This window comes from Solanum tuberosum, unplaced genomic scaffold (genome assembly GCF_000226075.1).
Source record: "Solanum tuberosum cultivar DM 1-3 516 R44 unplaced genomic scaffold, SolTub_3.0 scf00104, whole genome shotgun sequence".
NCBI classification, from domain to species: Eukaryota; Viridiplantae; Streptophyta; class Magnoliopsida; order Solanales; family Solanaceae; genus Solanum; species Solanum tuberosum.
This window is the reverse complement of record NW_006239030.1, coordinates 815,744-829,472: the sequence shown is the minus strand read 5'-3', so window position 1 is coordinate 829,472 and position 13,729 is coordinate 815,744. Positions and strand designations below refer to the sequence as shown.

Here is a 13,729-nt window from a genome sequence, read left to right as displayed (position 1 = left end):
GTAAGGGCTTACATATCTGGGACTGAGCTTCCCTTTCTTGCCAAATCTCATCACCCCCTTCATAGGTGACACTTTCAGGAAAACCCAATCATCAACTTGGAACTCTAGTTCCCTTCTTCTCACATCTACATAGGACTTTTGGTGACTCTGGGCAGTCTTAAGTCTATCTCTAATGAGTTGCACTTTCTCCATAGCATCAAGGACTAAATCTGGTCCTATCAAGCCTGCTTTACCTACTTCAAACCAACCAACTGGTGATCTACATCTACGTCATACAATGCCTCATAATGGGCCATCTGAATGATGGAATGGTAACTATTGTTATAGGCGAACTCAATAAGAGGAAGGTGATCATCCCAACTACCCTTGAATTCTATCACACAAGCTCTCAACATGTCCTCTAAGGTTTGTATGGTACGCTCTGCCTGACCATTCGTCTGTGGATGAAATGTTGTGCTAAGGTTAACCTGAGTACCAAAACCCTTCTGAAATAACTTCCAGAAATGAGAGGTAAACTGATGACCTCTATATGAAATGATAGACAAAAGAACCCCATGCAACCTCACAATCTCATTAATGTAAAGCTTGGCGTAATCCTCCGTCGAATCTGTAGTCTTGACCGCCAAAAAGCGAGAAGACTTAGTAACCCAATCAACAATCACCCAAATAGAGTCATGATGTCTGCAAGTACGAGGTACACCTATGATGAAGTCCATGTTGATCACTTCCCACTTCCAAGTAGGAATGTCAATCTCTTGTGTCATACCTCCTGATTTCTAATGTTCTACCTTGACTTGTTGGCAATTTGGGGCACTTTAGCCACAAAATCTGTTATATCTCTTTTCATACCATTCCACTAATAGACTTCTCGCAGATCGCGGTACATCTTAGTGGCGCCTGGATTGATAGAATATCTGGAGTTATGGGCCTCTGCAAGAATATGATGTCTCAACTCGCCCATGTTAGGAACACATAATCGACCCTGGTAGCGAAGCACGCCATCTCCCCCTTGGGAGAAAACCTCAACTCTCTGTTGATGGACTGCACCCTTGAGTTCGAGCAATATCGGATCACTGTCTTGCTTTTCTTTAACTTCCACTACCAAAGAATATTCTGCCCCATTCTAAACCGTTACACCACCATCTGATATGCTCATAAGACGAACTCATAAGCGAGCAAGTCTGTGAACATCCTTTGCTAGCTCATTTCTTCTTCATCAACATGTGCTACACTACCCATGGATAATCTGCTACTACATTTGCCTTACCTAAATGGTAATGCACGCTCATATCATAATCTTTGAGGAACTCAATCTATCTTCTCTGGCAAAGATTCAACTCTTTCTGTGTGAACACATACTGAAGGCTCTTATTGTTTATGAACACATCTATATGAACACCATACAAGTAGTGTCTCCAAATCTTGAGTGCAAACACCACAGCTGCAAGCTCAAGGTCATGAGTCAGATAATTCTTCTCATGTACCTTAAGCTGTCTAGAAGCATAAGCTATAACTTACCTCGCTGCATCAATACACCACCTAGGCCGACTCTGGATACATCACAATAGATCACATAACCATCTCAACCCTCTGGTAGAGTCAAGACAGGAGCTGTAGTCAACCTAGTTTTCAATTTTGCGAAGCTTTCCTCACAATCATCTGACCACTGAAACTTGCCCAAGGAAGGCAACTGATTGTAACCAAAACTCGCACTTGTTAAATTTTGCAAATAACTGGCGATCTTTGAGAGTTTGCAGAACAACTCTTAAATGACTTGCATGTTCTTCCTCATTCCTAGAGTAAATGAGGATATCATCAATAAAGACGATAACGAAAAAGTCTAAATACTGTTTGAACACCATGTTCATTAAGTCCATGAAAGCTACAGGAACATTTGTTAGTCCAAATGACATAACTACAAATTCGTAATGACCATACCGAGTTCTGATAGCTTTCTACGGAATGTCACTATCTCTGACTCTAAGCTGATGATAACCTGATCTGAGGTCTATCTTTGAGAAAGGACTAGCACCCTGAAGTTGGTCGAACAAGTCATCAATCCTGGGGATGGGATAATTATTCTTGATGGTGACCTTGCTCAACTGTCTGTAGTCAATACACATTCTAAGTGAACCATCTTTCTTCTTCACAAACAACACTGGCGCACCCCATGGCGAAATACTAGGTCTGATGAAACCCTTATCTAAAAGGTCTTTCAATTGCTCCTTCAATTCCTTAAGCTCAACTGGAGCTATTCTATAAGGAGGAATAAAAATAGGCTGGGTATCTGGAATGAGATCAATTCCAAAGTCGATTTCCTATCGGAAGGGACTCCGGGAAGATCTTCTGGAACACTTCTGGAAACTCATTAACCACAGGAACTGACTCAAGAGTTAGGGTTTCGGAGCTTGAATCCTTAACCCGAACTAGATGATAGAGATAACCCTTAGAGATCATCTTTCTGGCCTTAAGGTAAGAAATGAATCGACACATAGGCGCTAAGCTACTACCCTTCCATTCTAAGATTGGTTCATTTGGAAACTGAAAACGAACAATCCTAGTTCTACAATTGACTGAGGAATAACATGAATGTAACCAATCCATGCCTAGAATGACATCGAAGTCTACCATTTTTAACTCTAGAAGATCTGCTGAGGTGACTTTCTTAGAGACTGTGACATGGCAACTTCTGTATACCCATCTAGCTATAACTGGGTCACCGACTGGAGTAGAGACTGAGAAGGGTTCTGAAAGAGTTTCTAGGCTAACTCTGAATTTGACTGCTATGTAAGGAGTTACAAAAGACAAAGTAGCCCTTGGATCTAATAATGCATAAACATCAAGATAAAGGACTCGTAACGTACCAGTGACTACATCAGGAGAATCTTCCTGATCTTGGCGAGCCTGAAGAGCATATAGCCTGTTTTGGCGTTGTCCGCTACCTGTACCAGAAGAGTTACCTTGTTGAGTCAGGCGACCTGCTAGTGTTGCTGAAGTTATAGACTAAGCTATACCATTATTACCTTCTTGACCCTGTCTAGAAGGACAATCCCTCAACCTGTGACCAGACTGACCACACATAAAACATCTTTCTTTTCCTGCAAAACACTCGCCCGGATGGTTCTTACCACACTTAGGGCAAATTGGGTAGGTTTTAGTACCTGTAACACTTCCTTGAGACTTAGAGCCTGATGCCCTACCTTTCTGATCGTTACGGAACCTGGGGGATGGAATACTAGATGATGAAGGTGCTGGAGTCGAAGACTTCTGCTGAAACTGCGAGCGATTTCCACTACGCGATTTCTGTTGGGAATACTCGTAGTTACCTGTTCTTGCTTTCTTAGTCTTCTTAGCATGTTTCCTAAGCTTATCAACCTCAACCTGCTGAGCGTGAGTCATGAGACTAGAGATGTTCATGTCTCCCAACAACATAACATTCCTGCACTATGTCTTCACTAAGTCTGACACTCCATACATAAACTTATTCATTTGATCCCTGGAATCAACAACCATGTGAGGAGCATACCTGGATAGTTGGTTAAACTTGAGTCCATACTCTTGGACCGTCATGTTACCCTGCCTTAAGTTCATAAATTCTTGGGCCCTTGTTTCTCTAAACTCTATGGGGAAAAACCTGTCTAGAAAGTTCTCGTTGAAATAATCCCAAGTAATAGGAGCTGCATTTGTACCCCTGTTCTCCTTTCACTGAGTATACTAGATATGAGCAACATCTTTCAGTTAGTAAGATGCTAACTCAACCCGATCATTCCCAGTTACCTACATCACTTCAAAGATCTTCTTGACCTCATCAATGAAGTTTTGGGGATCTTCTCTAACTTGCGATCCTAAGAACTCTGGCGGATTTATCCTAACAAAGTCTTGCACCCTGGCTGCAGCTGACCCAATATTGGCATTTACCAGAACTGGTGCCCGCTGATTGTTCTGGTTGGCCACACACTGAGCCAACATCTGAATGACGTTCCTGAACTCTGCATTCGACACTTCTTGATCAGGGATTTGAGGAGCTGCGTTTGCGTTCCTGGCATTTGCATTCCTGACGTTAGCTCTACAAGGAGGCATGATCTGAAACGTAGAACGTCGAATTAGAATGAAAATAGATCATACCTTACACACGATAAGAGTAATAAGAAAATGAAGATTTTTCCTAAGACACTTTGTAGCCTCCCTCTTATTAGATGTGGTGCGCATTACACATCCATGAAAAGGACTTTACCCAGTGCGACTTTTCAGACATCCTAGGACACTTAAAACCTAAGGCTCTGATACCAAGTTTGTCATGCCCCGAGCTACCCCCAAAACGCGAACACGGGACTTAGGACCACAAGTAATCCCAAGCTAACCCTGTTGGCATGATCATGAGCATACTAAACATAATAAACTGATGCGGAAGCTACATCATAAATAAAATGAAAAGATGGGGAATACCCATATACTATAATTGAGTTATATGAAAACTGATGAGTTTAATACAAAAGAAACATCAAACTCAAAATACTAACCTGAAATCTATCTATGTTTGAAAATAGCCTGTAACTGACTAGAAATGCTGGGACAGGCCCCAACTAAGTCTAGCAAAACTGAAACTAAATGACTGAAAATACCAAAAATAAACTCATGATTATTGTCCTAGGAGAATGAGGACTCACCACTGATTCTGCTGAACTGGAGATCGGAAACTGATCTAAGCATGATTAGGATACTGAGAACCTAAACCTACATCACGAGAAGATGTAGTGCACGTATGCGTCAGTACTTGAAAGGTACTGAGCATGCAGAATAGAGTAAAGCTGAAATACCATATAACTGAACAAAGCAATAAAGCAATGAAATAATCTAAACATGATATAGATACTGAATGTTGAGATAACTGAATGCAATGACCAAATTTATAACATGCTAAAACTGAATATTGGATATACTGATAAATGGTCAATGCAATAGAATCTGATTGAACTGTGGGAGCTACTAATAATCGATAATAAAACCACATGAGCTAAATATGGAGTCCGATGTATATGCCCCATAGATAGAACCCAATATACCTTGCCAGAGGTATAGAGGCATGCTGGCGTGATCACTAATTGATATTGCCGATAGAGGGGACTTACACCTACGTGGCTCGTAGTTTTGGGACTATATGGGTACGCTGAACCTTAGTCCAACTGGGTATTATGCTACTCCCAATGGATTAAGTGATTAACACATTATGACTGAATTTCTGTATTATACCGGATAGCTCAAATTGACATGCAACTGTGAATGTGCAATAATATATTGATAAAAACACATTCAAAATTGAGGCATGTATATCTGAAATAACTAAAATATCTGACATAGCATGTGTAATTCAAGAACTAAAGAAATACATAGCTAAGGTTCTGAAATTCATGCATTAAACTGAATATTGACGTACTAGTCTGATTTGGATCATTCTAATAGCTAAGAACCCAACAATTCTAACATTCAAGAAACCCTAGGTCTAGTCATAATTAAGGGAATCAAGAAACTGACTGAAAACTAGGGACCTAATGGGTGAAAGGAACCCATTAGTGAAATTCCACATACCTGGTGACGAATTTCACGGAGAAATCCTTTGATTTATGGGGTGGAGCTGAAGAAAACTTGTTGCGTTCTTGAACTAGGGTTCTTGACCTCTCTTCTCCTCTTACGCTCTAATTTTCTAAGTTTTTGATTAATAATTTGACTTAGGTAAGTTCTAGTTATGTTTCTAGGCTTAAACTGACTAAAACCTCATAATTTAGGGTCTAAACGACGTAGCTTAGAGGTCCAACGAAATAGGAAAAGACCAAAAGACCCCTGACTTAACTGCTGTCGGAGTGATCGACGGACGGGACCTACGGGCCGTAGGTCAATCTACGGTCCGTAGATTGGAGTTGTAGGTCAAGTCTGCCCGACAGGGCTTTACTAAAACAAGCATAACTTTTTACTCGGAGGTCGGATTTAAGCAAACTCGATGGCGTTGGAAAGTGGATTCAATTATCTATCATATCATAGGTAATGGGACATACAATTACTTTTGTGAGTTATGACCATCTGAAGTTGACCCACTCAATAATTTTCATCTAACTGGCTGCTGACCCTTACCTACGGTCAGACCTGGACCGTAGATCGAATGACGGTCCGTGTTGGTCGGCCGTCGTTTATGTCAGAGGCTGGGTAAAAGGGGTCTTGAACCACGAATCGTGGTCTGACTTACGGACCGTAGGTATGTCCGTGGGTTGAGACTTAGTTGATTTTCTGAGGTGGGTTTTTGGGAGGGGTGTAGTAGTGAACCACTGACCCACAACACGGTCCGTAGGTCAGACTACGGTCCGTAGGTGGCGATTGTAGGTTGCACTTGTAACTTCTCAAAATCTTCATTATTGGTCTGTTTCGGATACGGGGTGTTACAACTTTTAAGTTGTTTCTTTAGTTAATGTGTAAAATGTGCTTTTTATAGTCAAAATAAAGTTCACTTTCTTGGGTTTCACTAATCCGAAAAATGAAGTTCGTTTCTAGGGTTTCACTTTAGAGTATTTTTATGCTTTCATGCAACTTTTTGTTAAATAAATGTTTTTTTTGTTTGTATTTAGATTTGTTGGTTTGTTAAAGTTATTTTTTGTTCCTTTAGTTTCAGATTCCCCTGACTTTATTCCTTTGCTTTGTCTTCATGCCTACTTTATTCCATTACTTTGTCTTCATGCCTTTATGTTGTGGACCATAAGAAATAATACTTGTTTAATTGTTAATTATGGACCACTTGTTTAATGTGATTTACTAACTTACTTAACTGACTTATACTTACTTAAATGACTTATATGTTTTAACTAATTAACTTACTTAATGTGACTTATTATGTTAATGCCTTATGCACTTACTTAACTAACTTATACTAATGACTAATTAACTTACTTAATGTGACTTACTATGTTAATGCCTTATGCACTTACTTAACTTACTTATACTAATGTGACTGACTTACTTAACTTATGACTTATACTTACTTAATTGACTTATACTAATGACTAATTAACTTACTTAATGTGACTTACTATGTTAATGCCTTATGCACTTACTTAACTTACTTATACTAATGTGACTGACTTACTTAACTTATAACTTATACTAATGTGACTGACTTATACTAATGACTAATTAACTTACTTAATGTGACTTTTATGCTTACACTTGTGACTGACTTATGCTAATGTGACTGACTTATACTAATGACTAATTAACTTAATGTGACTTAATGTGACTTTTATGCTTACACTTGTGACTGGCTTATACTAATGTGGTTGACTTATACTAATGACTAATTAACTTTATGTGACTTTTATGCTTACACTTGTGACTGACTTATACTAATGACTAATTAACTTACTTAATGTGACTTACTATGTCAATGCCTTATGCTTACACTTGTGACTGACTGACTTATACTAACTGACTTACTTAACTTACTTACACTAATGTGACTTACTAATTAACTTAATGTCTTATGCTTATTAATGTGACTGACTTAACTAACTTACTAAATGAGACCGACTTCGTTAATGTGACTTATTTACTATCTAACTTGCTTATTTCCTATTGTAACTTACTTATGTTATTTCATAACTCTTTGTAGGTCATTAACATGGCTGAAGTTACCATATACTTTCATCATGGTGGTGAGTGGTTAACCAGTCCAGAACCACATTATGACAAATGATGGGTTCATTATTGGAAAGGGTATGATCCTGATCTAATATCTTTTATTGACTTAGTGAATGAGTACACTGATAAGTTAGGTTTTGTTGGTGTGCAAGAACTTATTGTACTTGCTCTAACTGGGAAATATTTTGAAATAATAGGTGATGAGGGAGTTAGGACCTTAACATTTTTTATCTCTACTGATTATAAATCTATTCACTTATTTGTTACTGAGGATTGTGAATTATCTGTTGATGTACCTAATATTGTCATGCATGTTGGGTCATTTTTACTTTCACTAATTGTTAATGAAGGCAAGTGAAAGTGAAGATGACAGTAATAATGTAATGGTATTTAGTTGTTCAGATTATGATACAGATGAATTAGAAAATTTTGTTACTAAAAAAGAGAGGAATATAAAAGTTTGCAAGATTATAAGGAGATTGTTAAGGGTATGGTCTTCAAGGACATAGCTGAAGCAAAACAGTTTTGTGAACTTTATGCTATAGCTAAGAAGGTAGAACTAGTTATGGTGAAGAGTGATAAAAGAAGATTGAGGTATACATGTGCTGCTGAAGGTTGTCCATTTTTACTTCTTATTTCTGGGGATATGACCACTCCTGATGTTAGTGTCAAAACACTTGTAGATCATATACAGTGTGGAACAACATATGATAACTCTTTAGTGGATTACTCAATAATAGCTTTGTATTTTAAGGACAAATTGCAAAGTGACCCCAAGTACAAGGTCAAAAAATGAAGGCTGACTTACATAGAGTGTTTGAGCTAAATGTAAGTGAAACAAAGTGCAAGAGAGACAAAAAGGAGATACTAGAGAGTCTAGAAGGTAGCTTTGTAGACTCTTACAATAAATTAGAGGGTTATGCTACTGAATTGAGAAGTTTTAATCCAGGGTCTGACATTGTGATAGATTTATCTAAAGAGGCACTATCTAATGGTAAGAGAAAATTTCTTAGGATGTATATATGCTTCAAGGCAATGAAATTGGGTTTTAAGTCTGGGTTAAGACCAGTCATTGGGTTAGATGGTACATTCCTTAAAGGAAAAGCTAAGGGACAAGTATTGTGTGCTGTTGGTCAAGACAGTAATAACTATTTCTACCCTCTAGCTTGGGTTGTGGTAGATAAAGAGACTAAGAGGACTTGAACATGGTTAATGCAACATCTGCAACATTCACTTGAACTTCAAAATGGTGAAGGACTGACATTCATATGAGATATGCAGAAGGTAATATTATACTACTAATTTGCAATTTATTTACCTTTGCTTGATACTATTTCTTTTATTAATTTTAGTTGTTTTAATTTGATACTTAGGGGCTGCTTGAAGCTGAAAAGGTTGTTATGGTAGGCTGCATGGTTATCATTTACAGAGGAGTTTGAGGACCAACTTCAAGAGATCAAGGAAGTTGATGAAGAGGTTGGACAAGATTTAATAGACAAGTATCCTTCCAAAGCATGGTGCAAAGCCTATTTAGATACAGTGTGCAAAAGGCTGTGGACAATAATTTTACTGAATCATTCAATGCTTGGATACTTGAAGCAAGGTACAAGCCAATTATTGAAATGTTGGAAGACATCAGGGTCAAGATAATGGAGAGGTTGACAACAAAAAAGGTTGTTGTGAGGAAGTGGAAAGATGATGGGTTTAGTCCCAAAAGTGAGTTGTTGTTTATTGAGTATTTGAAGATTTCCAAGGTTTGTAAGGTGAGTGGCAATGGGGATAATGGCTATGAGGTTACTGAAGGTGCAGATAGACACATTGTCAACTTAAGAGAGAAAAAATGCACATGCAGAACATGGGATCTTACTGGAATTCCATGTCCACATGCAATTAAGGCCATGGAGCATAAGAAAATGATACCAAAGAAAGAAATTGATTGGTATTATAGTAAGGAGGCAGCCTTGGCAGTTGACAAACATAAGTTACAACCTGTTAAGGGGGAACCATTCTGGAAACGTGATCCTTTGCATGCCATTGAACCACCAGAATTGGTCAAGATTGTTGGTAGACCTAAGCTTATGAGGGAAAGAGAAAGGATTGAAGATGTTAAGAGGCAAGGAGTATGGAAGCAAACAAGAAAAGGAAAAGTGATGACATGTAGTAATTGTGGAGAACAAAATCATAATGCAAGAGGATGTGAAAAGGTAATTTTCATTTAATCTTTAATTTCATCAAATAATTATTCCATTTTACTATTTAATTCCCTATCTTCTATTATGATTAATAAGGCAAATCAGGGGAAGCAACCTACTAAGCAAGGAAAAGAAACTGGTAGGGAAAAAAAGAGACAGCCTAGGAGAGGTTTAGTTGATGAAGATGAAGCTTCTGAGGAAGACATCAACTGCACAGCCAACTGTACAACCCCACAACCAACACAAGAGAGTCAGTCTGAATATGCTTATTCTAGCATCTATTTTCCAGTAGTTGAGGATGATGATGAAGATCCTAGGCTAAGGCCAAGAACAATCTCAGAAGAAGCTTTTCTAACAAGATTGAGAAAGAGACAGAACCCACAAGAACCAATTGAAAGTAGAGTAATAGGCTTAAGAGGTGACAAATTTGGTATTAGTGAACCTACAAATCTTCCCATAGCACCAACTGACTTAACTTGGAATGGACAGGGTGCAGTTACTACAAACCAGCTACAAAAGTTGAGGCCAAGAAAGGGATGATGATAGTGTGTTGGTACTGTTTTGTATATGTTGGTGCCTTCATTGATGTTAAGGCTAAACTTGTTTCTTTGCTATGTTTTGTATAGGCTGGTGCCTTAAATGATGTTAAGGCTAAACGTATTTTTTTGCTATGTTTTGTCTAGGCTGGTGCCTTAAATGACGTTAAGGCTAAACTTGTTTTTTTGCTATGTTTTGTATAGGTTGGTGCCTTAAACTTGTCGTTTTGGTACTCTGTTTTGCTTCTACTGTTTGTATAGGCTGACTGTATCAGCTAAAACTAACTGTCGTTTTGCTTATATATGACCAATGTTTGAATGTTATATATGGTGTCTTTGTTGTGCTTTTGTGCAAGTTTAATATTGCCTTAGTGACTTTCATGTTGACAGTTTAATAGTGCCTTTATGCAAGTTTAACAGTTTATTTGTTTATCCTTTGTGCAAGTTAGTTAGTGACTTTCATGTTGACAGTTTAATAGTGCCTTTGTGCATGTTTTATAACACTTGAAAACACACGTTTCACAAACGATGGTAAGACAAACTTTCATTTCATTTTCAGATTCTCTAAATACAAGGAAAACATAATTGCAATATCAGAAAGTTTATCCATCTTCAACATAATGACTAATATAACACCTCTAAATACTACAAACTTTAAGGCAAAAGACACAAAATAATGTTCACAGCCAACATTTGAAATTCACAATACGTTTGAAGTAATAGCTACACTAAATAATGGCCAACATTCAAAACATAAGATTCACTTATACATAGGAACACTTGAAATAACTAACACTTAAACTAAAAATACTTGAAATAACTAACCCTTGAAACTACAATTCAACAACATATATTCCTCATGCTACACAACAGTTAATCACTTGAAAATTGCAACAACAAATACCACAAACACAGTAAATGACAATATACACAACATCTTCAACTTCGACACTTTCGCTTCCAAATTTCTTGATTTATTCACCTCGAAGTAGTTTAAACTCTCTAAATTCTCCAATGTTTTCTTCAAATTGTCTCTTTCAATCTTAATCACATTCAACGACTCTCTCAAATTCTCCATTTTCAACGTAGCAACTTCCAATTTAGACTTCAGTAAATTGACTTCAATGGAAGAATTTTTTGAAGAACTGTCTTCCCACCTCCAAAATCCACAGTTTTCAATCTGATAAAAATAACAGAGAAGAACTCATAATCACCAAAATACAAGCAGAAATCACATTAATTTACATTTAGCGAAAAATGTACCTTAGGTTTAGAACATCTATAAAATCTTCTTCCGGGGTTCAATGGAGTCCTTGAAGTGAAACAACGAGCCATTTCACCACAAAAATAAGTCATCATCATGGAGTTACTAATTGAATCACAAGAACTTTCAAACATGGTTTTAGGTCTGATTTGAGGGAAACGACAGATAGATAAAAAATTGACTACAAAATTATGACCAACACACGATAGATTCGACGAAGACACGGTGGAATCAACTAACAAACTGGAATCAACGAAAGAACTAGGCTAGGATTGTGAGATACGAAAGTGAATTAGATTTGGGAATGTTTAATTGACTTAGATATTTTAGAGAGAATCAGATGGGTTATTGGGTTTTTGGGGCAGGTTGTTAGTTTATGGGTTAAAAGAATGGTCAAACAGGTAGTTGATTAGGATTAAAACACCTGTACAGAATTAGGGGTCCGTTAGTGAGAGGGGCATGTGTGTACCGATAATTGGACGGCAGGGGCTTATGTGAACACAAAGTATAACGGAGGGCATAGACGTACCATTTATCAAAGTTCGGGGGTAAATTCGTCCTTTTTCCCAATATAGAAATATACAGTTAGAATAACTATATACAATTACGAATTTATACAAATATGGGTACAACTATAGTTCTAAATTGAATATGTTTTTCAGAGTAATATGAATTTTGAAATTATGCAAATATGATAAATTCGAAATAACGAATTTGTACAAACACAAACATCTAAACTTTAAACAGTTATGCAAATTATACTATACAAATTTCAAAAATAATGCATTTATACAACTCGACTTAATTGATGTATTCCTATCAATATTGAAATGTTTCAAATATCCATTACCTCTCTTTATCTCTGCTATTAATTTTATTTTATAAAAATATATTTATAGTCTTCAGTTTATTAATTATGGACGAGATGTCTAACTATGTTGCAAATTAAAACAGTAAAAAAAAACACTCAGACACTCATAGTTTTAGAAGAATTTTGTGTAAGAAATTGGAATATGAATCTTGAAGTTATAACCTTAGCAATACTTATTAATTATGATATACTGAAAAGGTGTATGAATTTTGTCTTAAAATGTTGATAAACTTATTTTTGGATGCTTGCATTAGTAATTAACTGGTTCATAGATAATATTTTGATTGGATACTTGCAAAATGCAAAATTATTGGCTAGATTTGAGAGATTTTCGATGTGACAAGTCCTTGTTCGAAGGCAACATACATTTGAATTGATTTGAAGTCTTGTGAATGGGCTTCTTCAACGAAGATATAGTCAAGTGTCTTGATTTTACATGAACATTTCACTTTTTTTATTTTATATTAAAAGTTTCACGAGGAATTGAAATCTTTCGATTAGGTTGTCAGTATCTTAACTATAGAAGGAAAAGTATATGTGTAACACCCCGACTTTTCAAAACGTCTAAATTAACTCGTATCTTCGTGGAAAGACAAGGAGGGTGAGTAATAAATTAAAAATGATGTGGTATGTCATATTTTAAGTGTTCAAGGGTTGTATCTCAAGTTTTGAAGTTAAGTAAGTGGCAAAATAAAAGTTGGCGAAAGTTATCGTAAGTTCTTTTTAAAGATTTCTCTAAAATTTGGGTCAAATATCTTGGATGTTTTCTCCCAATATATTAAGAGTTAGAAGGCCTATCACCCATTAAATCGAAGGCCTACGAGTCTAATTTGCAACGCATAAAATCCCGTATCAAGCCGACATCAGAGCAAAAAGTTATGAGGGTTTTACTAGGGACTGCCGGAGCAGAATCCGGGTCGGGTCAAAAATATGGTATGTCGGCTTATTTAACATTTTAAGCCATAAAAATATTTCATTTCAATTCCTAAACCAAAGAGAAAGCTTAAGAGAGAGTTCCTATGGAGTTCTAGCATGATGAGGTTAGTTTTTGACGATTTCTACCATTAAACATTATCCCCGTGCCTAGAAACGTAATCCCTACACGTGACAATCATATTTCCCTTCTATAAGCTGCATTTGGAGTTGGTTTTTGAAGATATAAATTTGTAATTATTGGTGTTTCTTC

At 36.8% G+C, this 13,729-nt stretch overlaps 1 protein-coding gene across 1 annotated transcript; it reads right to left on the bottom strand.

Moving 5' to 3' along the window:
- Window positions 1–11,285: 11,285 nt before the first annotated feature.
- On the bottom strand, window positions 11,286–11,743 carry LOC107060913 (uncharacterized). Its single transcript, XM_015309476.1, has 2 exons — window positions 11,672–11,743; window positions 11,286–11,588 (listed from the first exon to the last, which is right to left on the bottom strand). Exons 1-2 carry the CDS (start codon window positions 11,741–11,743, stop codon window positions 11,286–11,288), a joined length of 375 nt encoding a protein of 124 aa, XP_015164962.1.
- Window positions 11,744–13,729: the final 1,986 nt, after the last annotated feature.